Consider the following 16,415-nt stretch of genomic DNA (forward strand, 5'->3'; position numbering starts at 1 on the left):
TGCTGGCAATACAGCACCTACCTACCAGCTGGGAAAGATTGCAACTAATTTTGTCATTATAACTATGGTAAGTGCTCTGAAGAAGAAGCACAGAAGCTGTGAGGATGACTAACAGGGAATGTCTTGGGAGTCATCAAAGGCTTTCTAACCTAAGTGTTTGTTTACTGAAGTAGAACTAACTCAGCCAAAAGGGACCAGAAGAGCTTTCTAGGTAGAGAACAGCAGAGGCTAAGACCCTGAAGCAGAAGAGGTAAAGCAGACAGGATAAAGTATTCAGGCTATTGCAGCCAGAAGACAGAGAGGAAAGCCAAGAGGGCAAAGATACATGTGCTGAAAGCAGGGACCAGAACCTAGTCCTTGAAGCCACATTGAGGATTTGTGTTTATTTTCTATTCTGGGTGAGGAATATTTGACCTACTATTTGGAGCCAGTGGAAATTTTGCCCTTGGTGTTTTGATTCTGTAATTATGAATACACCATCCAACCCAAATAATACAAAATAAATGAATTTTTATCTAAAAAGCAGTCTTCTTAGCAATTAAATCAATTTCATTCTTGATAAATTACCATACAGATTTCCATTTCCTTTTTAATTTACTAAAATTAAGATCCATTTTTATTATAAATTTTCCATGGAAACTCGATTCATCAATAGTTTTATCCTCAAGTTATCTTCAATGGTCCTTATCAAGACTTGAGACAATCATTTTTATTAAAATTTCATCAAGTGTCATCTTTAATCCCTTTCAGTTTTTGTTGTTATTGTTGTTGGTTATATTTATAAGCAATGCTCTCTTTGAGTTAGATGAATGAGCTTTTATTTATTTCTTAGCTAATCCATGAGAAAATCTTGTATTGTCCCTGGACCACACTTTGAGAATCACTGATCCCTTGTAATGTTTCCCAACAGGTGGTTCACATACCACTTGCTTTGAGGTGGCAAAAGTATTTTTTAATAATTATGTATTTTAAGTGCTCATTAGAATGTTATAATACATTTGACACGTGATTATTCCTTAAGACACATTAAATCTGTCTCAAGTTAAGGAAAATAAGTCATTTGCAAGTGTCCAGTCAAAGAACGAAAGACAAGTCAAACGTTCTGCTCAAGTTTTCCATATTTTCTACAAGGAGAGTGGATTACTTTCACCGTGTGAAATTATTCTTTATTCTATTACCATTCAATTCTTTTGAAATCAGTCACGTGCTGATGTGGGATGACATAGAGGTCAGGTTTCAAAGGATTCTGGGAGAGTAAAAGGGAGTTATATTTCCAAGAAAAAGCAGGAAAGAGGAAGGTAGTTGGTTAACAACGTGCATTTTGCAGTCAATCTGATCTGGGTAGGAATCCCAGCTTTAACATTACTAGCGCTGTGATCTTGTACAAATTACCGTTTGTAAATTGCAAATTCCCCTTCTACCAAATGTAAATAATAAGAATTAACTCGTAAGATTGACCATTAGCTAAGATACCGCACATAAAACAAGTAACAGAGCCTGGCACATAGGAGTACTCAGTATACAGTTATCCTTACAGATTTTAATTATCACCTTCAAGTCCCCAGAGCTGCTACAGCACCCAAGTCAGAGCACACGCTCAACGAATAGATTTTGGGGATGAAGGTAGGTGCCCTGCCTTGGTTAAAAAAAAGGGGGGGGCGGCGCACACCTGCCCCGATGTTATGCGAGGGTCTGCAAGATTACAAGTAAGGTAATCTTGGAAGGTGTGGCTTCCAGGTCAGAACCAGCAGAATTCAAACGTCCAGAGCACCGAGCCTAGTCAAAGTGAAAAATCGCCAGCGTGCCACAACGGCCCGGCTGGCTGCGCGTGCGTCGGCCGGAAGACAGATGGCGCGCTCCGCGACCCGCCCGATCGATCGACCAGATCGAGGATCGTCAAGTCAGTTCTGACTGCGCAAAGTGCTCCTTCTCGCGAGGCTTCAGACCAGGCGCTTGGGGGAAGGGGCGGACCCGGCTGGAGAGAGAGGAGGAGCGTGAAGCCGCCGCACGCTGCGTTCCCAGGAGGCTGTGCGCGCTCCTCGCTTCCTCCGGGGTAGTCTGAGCGGGCGCGTGAACTGCTCCCTGCGTAGTGGCCATGGCTCTCCACGTCCCCAAGGCCCCGGGCTTTGCCCAGATGCTCAAGGAGGGAGCGAAGGTAAGGAAAGGAGGAAGGAGGAGTGAGGTGGGAGAGTCGGCGTAGGGCAGCGGCGGCCGCAGCGAAGGAGAAGGGCGTACTAACGAGCCGGGCGTGCTAGCCCGACACAGCGGTCGGAGGGAGAGAAGATTCCAGAAAGGGAGGTGTTCTCGGGAGGGCTCTGCCGCGGAGGCCCGCGGGCATTTTGGTTCTTTACGGACGCCGGGGAGTGTCGAGCGGGCAGAGACGGCGAGTGGGGGACGAGGCCGCAGACACCGCGTTCTGTACTTGGTTGTCGGACAGATGTAAGGCCGCTCCTGCATTTTCCCTCCATCCGTAAAACGGGGGTGATGAGTCTCTCCTTTAGAAGGCGACACAGGTGAAACAACGTAGGTGAAATTGCTTTGGGAACTGCGAAGCCGATTACTACAGTTCGGGGAGTGGGTGGTGCGGTTAAGAGAGGGACAAAGGCCTGTCTTGGCAACTTTTTTCTAAATGAGAAACAGCAGGCTCCCCATTTAGTTCGCAGAAGCAGTGTGTTATAGTAGGATAAACAGTGGTTACAATGCGAATGGATTCTGGTCGCAACTTAGGTTAGCTAGCTTGATGTAAAACTTATCCCTCTGGGTCTTGCTTTTCTCATTATTAAATTGAGCAGTTTGGACGAAAAGGGTTGTAACGATCACAGTTGTAACCCACAAGGTAAGTGACACCCTAGCCTAAATAAAACTGCTTTGTTTTACGGCGAGATCTTGGACGTAATTTCAGAAGCTTAGTTTTTAAAAAATATCTTAAAGCACTACTGATAAATGTGTCTCTTGTGTTCAAATTGGTAGTGTTCCTTTATTTGTCCCCTATATTTTCTGTTCTTAGTTAAAGGTATGTAGATAGTGTGGTTCCATTTATGGTAACAGGTTTAGGGAACTAGGTTCTTGTTGGCATGATGCACTTTTGGGATGTTGTGAATATAGTAAATATCAAGGTTTAATGTAAATATTGGTGAAAGAGCTTCGCTGAAAATGACATTGCTCACTTTTTTAAAAGGCTGAAGAACGTCCATGGTTTTTATTTTTCTGAGGCAGAAATAATAAATGGCCAAATGAACAAAAAGGATAATTTCAAATAATGATAAAGGAAATAAAGTCTGCCTCTAAAAAAAAAATTAAAAAGGAAGGGTTGGGGTAGATAGAACAATTAAGATGTTCAGGAAAGAACTCTCAGCTCTGTGCTTAGTGGCCAAGATTAAAGGCAGAAGTGTTCCAGGCTGAGGGACCAGTGAGTACAAAGACCCTGAGGATGGAATGAGTGTCACCTGCTAAAAGAAAACAAGAAAGGTGATAGGGCTGAAGCTTACCAACGGAACGGTAAGAGATGAATTGAGAAGAGTTGTAGGTAAGGGTTAGAATGTGCCTACACATTTATCCCTGACAGGGGCTTTACATTTTTCCCTAAGTGATGGGAAGTCATTAAAGGGTTTGACAGGATCTAATTTATGATCAGAGATGACTGTTCCTCAGAGAATGGGGATGGGGGAAAAACAAGAATGTAAGGCAGGAGATCTTTAGAACAGTATTGTCTGTCTGCTGTGATGGAAGTGTTCTATATCAGGACTGTCCAGTATGGTACCCACTAGTCACAAGTAGCTACTGGGCACTTGAGTTGTGCCTAGTGCAATTGAGGGACTGAATTTTTAATTAATTACTTAAAATTTAAATAGCCACTTGTGGCAAGTGGCTACTCTCTTGGGCAAAGCATCTCTAGAAAAATGTTCACATGAACAGTAGGCTCTTGAAATTTATCTGAGACCACAGGTAAATTCCAAGTCTAAAAGAAGTCCGGTGTAAAACTTGAGAATTTTAGTACTGTGACCAATTCAGCAGTTTTCAATGTGTACATGTTGGAATTATATTGCAGTTCAAATGAGCATTCAAAATCTGTATCTTTGGTTCCTAAAAATTTATGAGGCAGATATGTTAATTCCCAGTGAACATAGAACTGCTGGTTTTACAATGCTCAGGTTTTAACACAGTAAATATTCATGACCACATTTCAACTTCTAGAAAGTACTGATAAACTCTGAAAAGGTATTTTTATCTGCAAGAGCTCATTTGCTTTCTCTACTCAATCTTAGCACTCTTCCCTGCACTTTTCACTACATTTTTTAAAAATTATAGGTTTTATGTTTTGATGTGTAAGTAGGTACCTGTGGTCCCTAAAAATGTCTTGCTTTATTCATTCAACTAGTGGACAAATCTGTGGATCATTTGTGAATACCAAGCATCATACTTTACATATATAAATCTTGCTTGATAGTTTTAACAATCCTTTGAAACAGGTACTATTATATTACCCCATTTTACAGATGAAGAAATTATTGAGATTCACTGTCCTGCCTAATCAGAAGTTTTTTTTGACAGCATTTTTCAGGGTTAGAAGAGGCTGTGTACAGGAACATACAGGCTTGCAAGGAGCTTGCCCAGACAACTCGTACAGCATATGGACCAAATGGTAATTTCTAAATTCATGTTTTAAAAGATACAGTACTGTAATAGAATTTTGTGTACTAGCTCTTTCAAACTTGTTCTGAGGATATTATATGTAAATTGAGAGTTTTCGCCATAATATAGTATGGCATTGAAATTTATTTCATAGCTCAGTGACACCAGTACAGTGTTTCTAATCTTTAGTCAGCAATTCAGATCTTTTTAGAAAAGTTGGAATCCAAATGTTACGTTTTGTCCTATTGAGAGGATAGAAAAGTTATAGTGCTTTCACCATTGAGGCAGTACCTAGTGTTCACGGTTGTAGATGTGGAACAGATCTTTTACATAGAGTGACATTATAATTTAAGGGAGAAAAATTCTCTCTTGTCTCCTACCATCGACTGAATTAATTGATACAGATTTATGGAATAAGCAAAAAAATAAGTGTACTTTTAAATAGATTATTTTAGTCTTTGTACATGTTAATATGCTGTGTTGATTGAACAAAAATATGACAAAATTGGCATCCTCGCTAATAAACATTATCGGAGATTAAAAAGGAAAGAGTACAGATGTGCAGTCAGGCAAAGCCATAGGGCTATGAGATAACCTTAAAGAATAGGCAATGTTTTGAGTTCTTACAAAGTTATTTTTAGGAATGGATATAAATTTATATTTCTTGACTAGATTTTCCCAGTATTTGGAGAAGGGTTTGAGTAATAATGGATTTCTTTTTCTAATTGTTATTTTTGAGGAATGAACAAAATGATTATCAACCACCTGGAGAAGTTGTTTGTGACAAATGATGCAGCAACTGTTTTAAGAGAGCTAGAAGTAAGTTATTTCTGTAAAAAAGCCAAGAAATGTTTTGGTGACATCAAAAATTCAGTATATTTTAACATAAAAGAACCTTTATTTCAAATTGGATAATAAGGGATTTTTTTATTCCCAACTTGAAAATTCATTATACAGATTTTCCTAATTATAAAGAGTCCTCTTTATGTTTAACATCTTAGCAACTCAAATTTTAAATCTCCTAAATTATTAATTTATGGAATGATTGGTTGTGATAAAAAATATATTTGCTCATAATCATATCAAATTGAATATGTTGTCTTGTTCTGTAGAGTGTAACACTGAAGTGAATTATTCCATAATGTAGAAACATCTGATACTTGAAAATAGTGGTGTGTTTTTATTTTTAATTGTCTTTGTGAAGATGAAACAGTGTGTGGAATTTTGCTTTGTTCACCTGCAGTTTTGCTGTTATAGAATCTGTAGAATAGATACTGCCAGCTGAGGTATGAGGACAGCCTGGCACCTGAACCCATAGAGCACCATTCCTCAGCCAGCTGCTGATTGAAGCATATGTTCAATCTCAGGGAATTTTCTTGAACTTAGCTCTTAAAGCACCAGAGCTTAATGCTTTTAGACAGAACTCCATAGATAAGTTAACATTTCTTCAACTTCTTAAATAACAGTATAGTCTTGAAGTAATAATATTGAACAAAACAAATTTAATTCCACAAGATATTTATAGAGGGACTTATTGTGAATGTGAATGTTGTACTCTGTGATGTTCTCAGGAGTTGTTCAAGTGTGATGGGGATACTGTCCTCATAATAAACTATAGTGTCAGCTTTTTAGTTTTCTCAGTGCTATCAGCTGTTACTCTGATTATTTCTTAAAAAGCATCTAAATCCTAAGAAACGATCACTTAAAATTTTGATATGCTGTTTTTAAGAAATGTTTCATATTCCCCTCCTTTTAAACCATAATTGATAACCCCTTACAAAAAGAATACATAAAAATTGAGACTTGTGATGAAGTTAAATGACATCTATTTTAGCACTTCTGAAGGCTTTTTTAAAAGTGCCTTAGGTTTAGTGGTTGGAATTACTTTGTTTTTTAATTTATTGAATATATAATAAAGTTATGAACCTTATGTATGCAGGTGTACCTACTGGGTGACTGACCATTAAAAGAAAGTGCCCATGAAGTTATTTTCATTTATGGTGATGCATTCGTGTTCATAGGCCTAGGTGGACTTGGATTGTCTTCTTGTGACTACACTATAAGTAGTGTGTAGCAGTGTGATCACATGAGTTACCTGTCTGACAGGTAACTGTTACTTGTCAGACAGTTACCTGTCTGTCTGACAGGTATCACCCATAGGGAGATTGGAGTCTATTAATTTAAGAAGAAATGGAAATGAACAATTTTATTTTGCTTTAAGGATCAAATGTTTTATTTAGCTTGATATTCAAATTCAAACCCCTTCTGTCAGGTACAGCATCCTGCTGCAAAAATGATTGTAATGGCCTCTCACATGCAAGAGCAAGAGGTTGGAGATGGCACAAACTTTGTTCTGGTTTTTGCTGGAGCTCTCCTAGAATTAGCTGAAGAGCTTCTGAGACTCGGCCTGTCAGTTTCAGAGGTGAGTGTTCATTTTATAATCTACCTCTGTTTCATATTTGCTTATGTATATATACCTACTAAATAAAAGTCATTAGTAGTAGCTGATTTTGAGCAGTTTTCTCTGTGCCAGGCATTGTAGTACATATGCTTCACATGCAGTATCTCACTCTATCCTTACAAGAACCCTATGAGTGGGGCCTATTAGAAGTAATCCTGTTTTGTTTCAGATAAGGAAAGTGAGCCTTAAGTTAGAAAAACCTTGCGCAAGTAGCTAGTAATGGCAGTTAGGATTCAAATTTGGGCTCTCACCAAAGCCTGCACCCTTAAATAGTAGGCGTGCCGTGAATGTTATTCTGGAAGTGTGCTTTGTTTTTTTCTATTGAAAATAAAGATTGGTATTCATTGGGTTACCAAAATAAGCTACCTTAAGTCATGTCAAAATTACATCTTTTGAAGAAACATTTTTGCTTTTTACATTTAAGGTCATAGAAGGTTATGAAATAGCCTGCAAAAAAGCCCATGAGATTCTTCCTGACTTGGTGTGTTGTTCTGCAAAAAATCTTCGGGATGTTGATGAAGTGTCATCTCTACTTCATACCTCCATAATGAGTAAACAATATGGTAATGAAGCATTTCTGGCCAAACTTATTGGTCAGGCATGTGGTGAGTAAATATCAGTAAATGAAAAGATCCAAAATTAAAATGTCTTAATGTGATTAAGGTATTTTCTCTGTTGTCCCAGTATATCTTTTGATATGTCTCGTTTTCTTAACAGTATCTATTTTTCCTGACTCTGGCCACTTCAATGTTGATAACATCAGAGTTTGTAAGATTCTGGTAAGTTTAGAAAATGCATTAATGTTATCTAGATAGATCAGATTTTTTTTTGCAAAAAAAAAAAATTTCTGTTAATCTAAATTTTATCTTGTGGGTTTTAGGCACTTAGGACTTCCTGCCTTTGTTGTAGCATTTGGATATTGCTAGATTGTAATACTACCACTTGTTAAATTTAAAAGGATATCAACATATTATCTTCTTAAGTCATCATTTTTCCATGATAGCTGGAAGGTTGAGAATAGTGCATAAACAAAATATTAATTATTTGCAATCTTGATATATGCTGACTTATAAAAATGAGCTTAGAAGGCAATTTTGAATGAGGTTCAAGTTTTTCTGTTGCTCTATAATAATAAAATTCATACTTTTAATATTTAAAGAGTATGTATTTGATAAAAATATTGTGCTTGATGCAGTAAAACCTATAACTGTAGTGATTTTACACATGTGATTGTTAATGTAGCTGAGTTTAGCTTACATTAGTACATGTGTTAGCTGTAAATGTGTGTGTATTAATATACGTGCTGGGTGTTTTCTGACTTTATCCATGCACTGCCTTCCCCTTCGCCATTACATGGTAAGCTTGTGAAATCAGAAACTTGGCTTTGATCCCTATTCTGCCTGGTACATTGGTACAGAGTGAGTGAATGGCTTAGAGCAGTTGTTCTTTGATTCTTCCCAGTACACTGAAGGACCCCCGTCCATAACAGTGGCTCGTTGCCACAGTGATTCCTGCATTGAGCAGACTGGTATGCTTTATGTCCACCACCCTACTCATCCCCAGGAGTCACTGCCTTTGTATATTATATTATTTAGAAATGAATATTTTTGGTGCATGCAGAATCAACAAATTAGCCCTGATGCTATTTTCATGAAATCACTGGTGATTTTGATATCCAACTCCTTAGGGCTCTGGTGTCCATTCCTCTTCAGTATTGCATGGCATGGTTTTTAAGAAGGAAACTGAAGGTGATGTAACATCTGTCAAAGATGCAAAAATAGCAGTGTACTCTTGTCCTTTTGATGGAATGATAACAGAAACTAAGGTATGTAGATTTCAGAACCTTAAAGGTAAAAATTTGCAGTTATCCTTTCAGATAGTTTTAATGATTCTAAAATTTTGAGGTAGAGTTTCCTCTTAATCCAGTGAATACTGCATAATTATTGAAAATTGCCGGGTCATGTTTATTTTTTAACCAGACTTATATTTGAATATCTAATTCAAATACTAAGTACAAAACTTGGAACATTAGATGGTGACAGTATTGTTTATATTCTAATAAACAGCTCTTGACTTCTAGTAGAACTTACACAATTCAGCAGGTTAAATGTTCAGTGAAGAAAATGAGTGTGTGCTGTTCATTAAAATTTTTTTAATAACAAATTTATTTTTATTTTTGGCTGTGTTGGGTCTTCATTGCTGCGTGCGGGCTTTCTCTACTTGCGGCAAGCGGGGGCTTCTCTTCGTTGTGGTGCGCAGGCCTCTCATTGCGGTGGCTTCCCTCGTTGCGGAGCATGGGCTCTAGGCGCGTGGGCTCAGTAGTTGCAGCTCCCGGGCTCTAGGGCGCAGGCTCAGTAGTTGTGGTTCACAGGCTTAGTTGCTCCTTGGCATGTGGGATCTTCCCGGACCAGGGCTGGAACCCGTGTCCCCTGCATTGGCAGGCGGATTCTTAACCCTTACGCCACCAGGGAAGTCCCTGAAGTTTGTTTTTAAAAATACATGTTAAGAAGTTTGAAGTATATGTTTATAGGTCACTGTTGATTGCATCCCTAGAATTCTTGAAATCTGAGTTGTGGACGGTTTTTGAAGTTTTGCAGGGGTGGGGTGGGGCTGGTCACTTAGTCCACGTTTTAGAAAAAGTTTGAGAACCACAACGTTCTTTTGGTTGACATTCATCAGAAGACAGATGTCAGGATACCTGTCTAACATCTAAAAGTACAGTGTATTTCTCCAATTTTTCCATCAAAGTGCCTGTCAAAGAGCAAATGCATCAGTGTTGGGGGCAGGGGCATTGGTCTAGGAACAAGCTGAATTTCTGTTAATTTCATACAAATTTTGTATTCTGCTTCATGTTTGTGTTTATCTTCATATTTTTCTCCCAAAGCTTTAAATTATTTCTTCAATAAAGTGTTTTTCTGTGACTTTGAACAGCAACGTGGTGAAATGGTTTTAAAGAAAATCCTCACTTCTTTTGCTAGGGAACGGTATTGATAAAGACTGCTGAAGAATTGATGAATTTTAGTAAGGGAGAAGAAAACCTCATGGATATGCAAGTCAGAGCTATTGCTGGTAGTGGTGCAAATGTCGTCGTAACAGGTGGTAAAGTGGCAGACATGGCTCTTCATTATGCAAACAAATACAATATCATGTTGGTGAGGTAAGAGAGGACTGCATTCTATTAACCTGGATTGTAAATGGCTTTGAGTGGTGAAACACCAAGCAGATAAATTCAACACAACATGAAGACTGTTAAAAGGGGGAAAGTATGAGGTGTTAGATTGCATGGCAAGAGGACTTAACTTGATCTAGGGGAACAGGAAGCACCTCTGAGAAAACTTACCTTTAGGCTGAGAGCTGAAGGACCAGTTAGCAGATGTTAATTGAAGAGGGAGAGGGAGGAGCTTAAGAGACCAGACACAGACCTGGTACACACTGCCAGCTGGAGCGTGGGGTCAGGAACATAGCTTTAAATTCATGAACACGTTTGTGGCTTACACTAGACAGTTCACCCACCCGTTCCCACCTCTCTGAGCACCTAATATAACGTGCAGAGTAAATCACTCTTCTCCTCACAGAACATGCAGTTGCCCAAAGTAAAGCAAAAGTTTTCTGTGTACCAGGGCTTCCTTAGTATTTCAGAACTATGAACCCTTGACATCCTAAGGAGACTGGAACTCTCCCAGTTCTAGAATAATGCCCTAAACACCTGTGACTGGATTGCACAGTGCAGTCCAGACCCATTCTGAGCTTGAACCTTCAGGGTCAAAAGAAGGTGACCTGAGGCCCAATGTACAGTTTCCTGTTTAATCTCTTGTGTTTTACTATGGTATCTCATGGAATTAAAACTTCTGTTAAGGTCTTTGTTTTGTTTTTTAAAGGCTGAACTCAAAATGGGATCTCAGAAGATTATGTAAAACAGTTGGTGCTACAGCTCTTCCTAGATTGGTATGTATTTTGGACAATATTAAAAGAGAGTTGAACCTATTTGAATTATTTTTATTACAAGAGTCGTTTTTTCGCAGACTCCTCCTGTCCTTGAAGAAATGGGACATTGTGACAGTGTTTACCTCTCAGAGGTTGGAGATACGCAGGTGGTGGTTTTTAAGCATGGTAAGCAGTAGTGGTAAACTATATGTATGTGAAGTGTGGGGAGTTCATTTCCTTTTACTAATCCCCAAATATATTTAATTTATTGACAGAAAAGGAAGATGGTGCCATTTCTACCATAGTGCTTCGAGGCTCTACAGACAATCTGATGGATGATATAGAGAGGGCAGTAGATGATGGTGTTAATACTTTCAAAGTTCTCACAAGGGTCAGTATCAGCATTCATCTTAATTTAGTATTTGTAAGTCCTCAAAAACACAGTTGGCAGACATTCTGAGAACTTGAATGGCTTGTGTAAAGCAAAGCATCTTCCTCCTTAAGACTCCACTTAAGTATTTGTTGCTGATGAATTTTCTAAAATGAAATGAAAAGGAGTAAATAGCAAATCAAGGCTTTTTTTTTTTTTTTTTGGCGGTACACGGGCCTCTCACTGTTGTGGCCTCTCCTGCCGCAGAGCACAGGCTCCAGACGCGCAGGCCCAGCGGCCACGGCCCACAGGCCCAGCTGCTCCGCGGAATGCAGGATCCTCTCGGACTGGGGCATGAACCCGCATCCCCTGCATCGGCAGGCAGACTCAACCACTGCGCCACCAGCGAAGCCCAAAGCTTTTTCTTTATGTATATAACTGTTTTAAAGAGATGGTTTATGGTGGTTTTCAATTATAATATACCTTCAGTTGCTTCAGCACTATTCTTAGTGCTATATTTGGAAATACAGATAACCACATAGTGATGTTCCCATTCTTAACTTTGGTCCTTTTTCGTATACCAGACACTATGGTGCAGTAAGGTAATTTGTTCAAATCACGCTATTTTTATGACATTCATAATTGGAATTTGAATTTTATAAAACTTGTAATTGAATCTGATTAAAACCTCTAGTCTGGTGGAGTACTGGAATCTGAAAAGATTTAGAAAACTGGAAATTGCTTCTTGGTGACTTTTTTTTTTTTTTTTTTTTAAACTACGTATTATAGGATAAACGTCTTGTACCCGGAGGTGGAGCAACAGAAATTGAGTTAGCCAAACAGATCACATCGTATGGAGAGGTATATGGCTTTCTGTGTACAAACTGACTTTCTTGTCGTCGTTTGAATAAATTGAGTAATAAGCACATTTTTGTTTTAGACATGTCCTGGACTTGAACAGTATGCCATTAAGAAGTTTGCTGAGGCATTTGAAGCTATTCCCCGGGCACTGGCGGAAAACTCTGGAGTTAAGGCCAATGAAGTAATCTCTAAACTTTATGCAGTACATCAAGAAGGAAATAAAAATGTTGGATTAGATATTGAGGTATTTGAAAAAAACACTATGAACTTGTTTTATTTTGTGAATGCGCAACCTAAAAAGACGTATTAAGTTTAAAAGGAAAATCAGAAAATGTTCTGATTTGTGAACAAATGATTTTCATAAGTTAGCTTTTTCATAGTTTATCTGATAGAGAATTTAGTATTTTGTTAAAATTTGTTTTATAGTGTAGATGAGGTAGTACTTTTTCCTAGCTACTTATTCTAGTTTTATTTAAGTAGCCATGTTTCTATTGAGTACAAATATTTTCACATAAACATTTAAAGTGAAAGAATAAAAATAGTTTTGTGTTGACAGGCTGAAGTTCCTGCTGTAAAGGACATGTTGGAAGCTGGTGTTCTAGATACTTACCTGGGAAAATACTGGGCTATCAAACTGGCTACTAATGCTGCTGTCACTGTACTTAGAGTGGATCAGGTGAGTGAGAAGTGAAATTTTGATCTTTAAAAATACTAATTTTTATATAGTTGGAAGTATATTTTCATGGAACTAGAACATAGCACAGTTCTCATTCTATTCAAAGTACCCCCCCTCAAAAATTGTTTTAATTCTATTACAGTTTTAAATTGTTTTGAATGTATTTCAGCTAATTTAAAATGAAGATTTTGCCAGTGAAAGAATCCTTTGCCATTTGGGAACTGGAGTGGGTAAAATCTGATATAGATTCATAGTTTTCAAGACTTTTTAGACTAAGAACCCCTTTGTACACATAATCTAGAGAGGAAGTTTAATATGGAATATGGAAGGGCCATAAAGATCTGAGGCGGATATTGCAGACTACAGTATTCCCTCCCTTATATGCAGTTTTACTTTCTGTGGTTTCAGTTTACCCACAAGTCACCTGCAATCCTAGAATATAAGAAAGAAAATCCTAGAAATAAGTAATTCATAAATTTTAAATTGTGTGCCATTATAAGTATACTGTGTGATGAAATCTCACACTGTCCTGGTCCAGGACGTGAATCATCTCTTCGTCCAGCATATCCATGCTGTGTGCACTGTCTGTTAGCCACTTCGATTATCAGGTCAACATATTTTACTTACTGGTCCCAAAGTGCAAGAGTAGTGATGCTACCAATCAGATATTCTCTTATTGTGCCTAATTTATATATTTTATCATAGGTATGTATGTATGGGAAAAAGCACAGATACAGGGTTCATTACTATGCTCAGTTTCAGGCATCCACTGGGATTCTTGGAAGGCATCTAAGGGGGAACTACTGTACCACCTTCAAGGAAGTGTGGAGATGATAGGACCTGGCATTTAAATATTTTTCTTCTGTGACAGATTATGTCTTGGGGTACTAAGATCTTAAGGTGTAAAAAATCATTGTATTTCTGCCAATATTTTTGAGGAATTATGGCAGAGAAGAAAAGTGGTGAAGACTACTTTGGATTCACAGATAAACCAGAATTCATAGTTTTTCAAAAAGGTGTTTTCTAAACTTAATGAAATGTATTTTCCTACAAAATTCTAGAAGTGATTATTAACCAATGAATAATTTTAAAATACTGAGTAGAAATTTTTAATTGCTAGGGTCACAGTATAAATCCATTAAATGAAAATCATGCCAAATTAGTCGTGGGAGAAGCAAGTTTTAGGTAGAAATGGAAAGGAAATTAGACTGATTCTCAGATCGGTTGGTTGTAATTACAGCAAAACAAATTTCACTTCGGTAAAGGAAGAACTTTTTCTTAGGTAAGATGACCAAAAATGGAACCTGGAGATCCAGTTTCAACACATTGAAAATAATCAGAGACTGGATAGCTGTGTACTGGATTTATTAATAGTGTATTTTTATATCAGTGCCTCAAATAGTTTTTAGTGGAAGAATATGTTTTTGGAGTTTTTAAACAAAGATAATGTTTAAATGCCTTAAGGAAATGTTTGTTCTATAAGTTAACATGTGGCTAAGAATAAAAAGGAGGACCAAAAGTATAAGGGGACAGGAGAAGCTAAGTAGACTGAAGCATGAGGTAAGCAGAAATTCTAATAGTAGAAGTTCCTAAGGAACTTTTTGAATGTCAGTGTCCAAGCAAGACAGTAATGTTAATAACACAAGTAAGTGCCTTGCTCACACAGGTACTTCTGAATTTCGGTTTTAAACTGGGAAGGCTGTGTTTTGTTTTACCCTAGGGGAGGATGTTCATTGTTATGTGCCCTTAGCACTCTACATGAAATATGTATCTGAAGAACCCATCCAACTGTCTAATGAACACTCTTCAATATAGTTGTACCTATTTTGCATAGTACATATTCTGGAAAAGGACTTGTAAATCAAGTTTTAAGCATTGGAAAATGTAGTAGGGCTGGATTAAGTTCAAGTGTTTATTTCACTAGTTCTCAAATTGCCTCCTAGTCAATAGCATCAACATCACTGAAGAACTTAATAAAAATACAAATTCCCAGACCCACTGAGTGAAACTCTGGAAAGAGGCCCATCAGTCTGTTTTAAATAAGCCTTTCAGGTGATTGTGATGCCCTCTAAAGTTTGAGAACTGTTTTTAGGTACTTTTTTCTTAAACTATACTTGGGTTCTAAAATTATACTTACTGCCTTTAATTCAATCTGAATTTATCCTCATTTGGTAAAATGTTCCTCCAAGAATTTCAAGTTAGGTTTCTTTATGAAAGCAGCTTCTGAAAAGGGGTGGGAAATCTATTGAAGGTGGTAGAGAAGATATTTTATGGTTTGTGTTGCATGAGACTCAAGCCAAACCCCTTGATGTTATACAGAAAGATCTCTTAATTATAAATTTGGGAAGCAGTGAATACTGTATCCAATTTTGAGATTTAGAATGTATATCAGAGTTTTACAGTTCTACTGTGGGGAAAGCCAACTGACTTTAACTTCTCCCATATTTATTTGAGCCCAAAGCTACCACGCACCCCCAACACCTTTTTTTTTTTTTTTTGCCCAAACATGAATCCTTTAAAAATGCTATATGATTATACTTGGAAAATGCTGGATTAGTGCATTCTAGATAAATGAGGCTTCTAGCATGTTTCCAGGCAACTAGGTGCTTGGATTTTTTCGTTTATGAACACACATTTCCTGTATTTGAATGGCTCTCACTTACAGGTACTAGAAAATGTCATTGTTGAACTTTATATATATTTTACGTATCAACCACTTTAGATTATAATGGCAAAACTGGCAGGTGGACCTAAAGCTTCTAAACCACAAGGAAATTGGGATAAAGATGGTTGGCAAGACGAATCTCATATATAAATAGCAAATCAGGTGCCAAACGGACTGATTTATGCCAGTGATGCATGCAGATATTTTTCACATTCCGAGCATTGGGTTGTTGAAGTGCATGTCTTAGAATGCCCCTCGCTAATGTGTGTGAATTTTGTTGCTATTAATGTCCACAAAAGTGGAAAACTCACCTGCTGGACAATAACAATATGCTAGTGTTTCATATGCAGTGTAATAACAGATTGCTCATTGGTGATGATTGCCTAATAATGAAGCAGGGTAATAGAGAAATATTCTTTCTCTTCACTCTGGAGCTTGAGTTTGTAAGTATACTCTTGTGGATTTTGTTTTGTAGATCATCATGGCAAAACCAGCCGGTGGGCCCAAGCCTCCAAGTGGGAAGAAAGACTGGGATGATGACCAAAATGATTGAATGGCTAGATTTTTACTGTAGGTGAAGGCTGTGTTTGTAGTAGTACTCTAGGAATTGCCTGATGTTTTCATATTCTCCTAAATTAAGACGTGTTTTGTGTATCTTGTATTCTCGGCTGGATGATACAATAAACATGTTACTGTCAAAGCCTCTTTGTCTGAGGACCACTGTTCTTGGATCTGGTTGACCTGTTTTGTCTCAGCCTTGTCAATGAAATGAACTGTGGCACTTAAGGCAAGTCACCTAAGTTATGAGGGGCCTGTTGGCAATATA

At 37.9% G+C, this 16,415-nt stretch overlaps 1 protein-coding gene across 3 annotated transcripts; it reads left to right on the plus strand.

Moving 5' to 3' along the window:
* The first annotated feature begins 1,986 nt into the window (after positions 1 to 1,986).
* CCT8 (chaperonin containing TCP1 subunit 8) lies at positions 1,987 to 16,289 on the plus strand. Of its 3 annotated transcripts, none has more exons than XM_089910354.1 (15): positions 1,987 to 2,155; positions 4,552 to 4,642; positions 5,372 to 5,451; positions 6,905 to 7,054; positions 7,518 to 7,698; positions 7,811 to 7,872; positions 8,781 to 8,918; positions 10,072 to 10,250; positions 10,972 to 11,038; positions 11,116 to 11,203; positions 11,293 to 11,408; positions 12,177 to 12,248; positions 12,328 to 12,492; positions 12,805 to 12,924; positions 15,647 to 15,993. In XM_089910354.1, the coding sequence occupies exons 1-15, from the start codon at positions 2,096 to 2,098 to the stop codon at positions 15,737 to 15,739; spliced, it is 1,662 nt and encodes a 553-aa protein (XP_089766480.1). In that variant the 5' UTR covers positions 1,987 to 2,095; the 3' UTR covers positions 15,740 to 15,993. The 3 variants fall into 3 exon arrangements, with proteins under 3 accessions (XP_089766480.1, XP_022426632.1, XP_089766479.1); XM_022570924.2 differs by lacking the exon at positions 15,647 to 15,993 and adding an exon at positions 16,065 to 16,289 and having other exon boundaries at positions 1,988 to 2,155; XM_089910353.1 differs by lacking the exons at positions 1,987 to 2,155; positions 15,647 to 15,993 and adding exons at positions 2,362 to 2,523; positions 16,065 to 16,289.
* The last annotated feature ends 126 nt before the right edge of the window (positions 16,290 to 16,415 follow it).

The sequence above is a fragment of the Delphinapterus leucas genome, chromosome 4, assembly GCF_059928025.1.
Source record: "Delphinapterus leucas isolate spDelLeu-1000000601 "Yukka" chromosome 4, BTC_Dleu_Yukka2, whole genome shotgun sequence".
In the NCBI taxonomy this organism is placed as follows: Eukaryota; Metazoa; Chordata; class Mammalia; order Artiodactyla; family Monodontidae; genus Delphinapterus; species Delphinapterus leucas.

Excerpts from the sequence above, each read along its gene's own strand:
- CCT8 (XM_089910354.1), top strand. The coding sequence starts at position 2,096 with ATGGCTCTCCACGTCCCCAAGGCCCCGGGCTTTGCCCAGATGCTCAAG. Across the intron at positions 7,699-7,810 it reads ACTTATTGGTCAGGCATGTG|TATCTATTTTTCCTGACTCT; the intron begins GTGAGTAAATAT and ends TTTTCTTAACAG. Across the intron at positions 11,204-11,292 it reads GGTGGTGGTTTTTAAGCATG|AAAAGGAAGATGGTGCCATT; the intron begins GTAAGCAGTAGT and ends ATTTATTGACAG.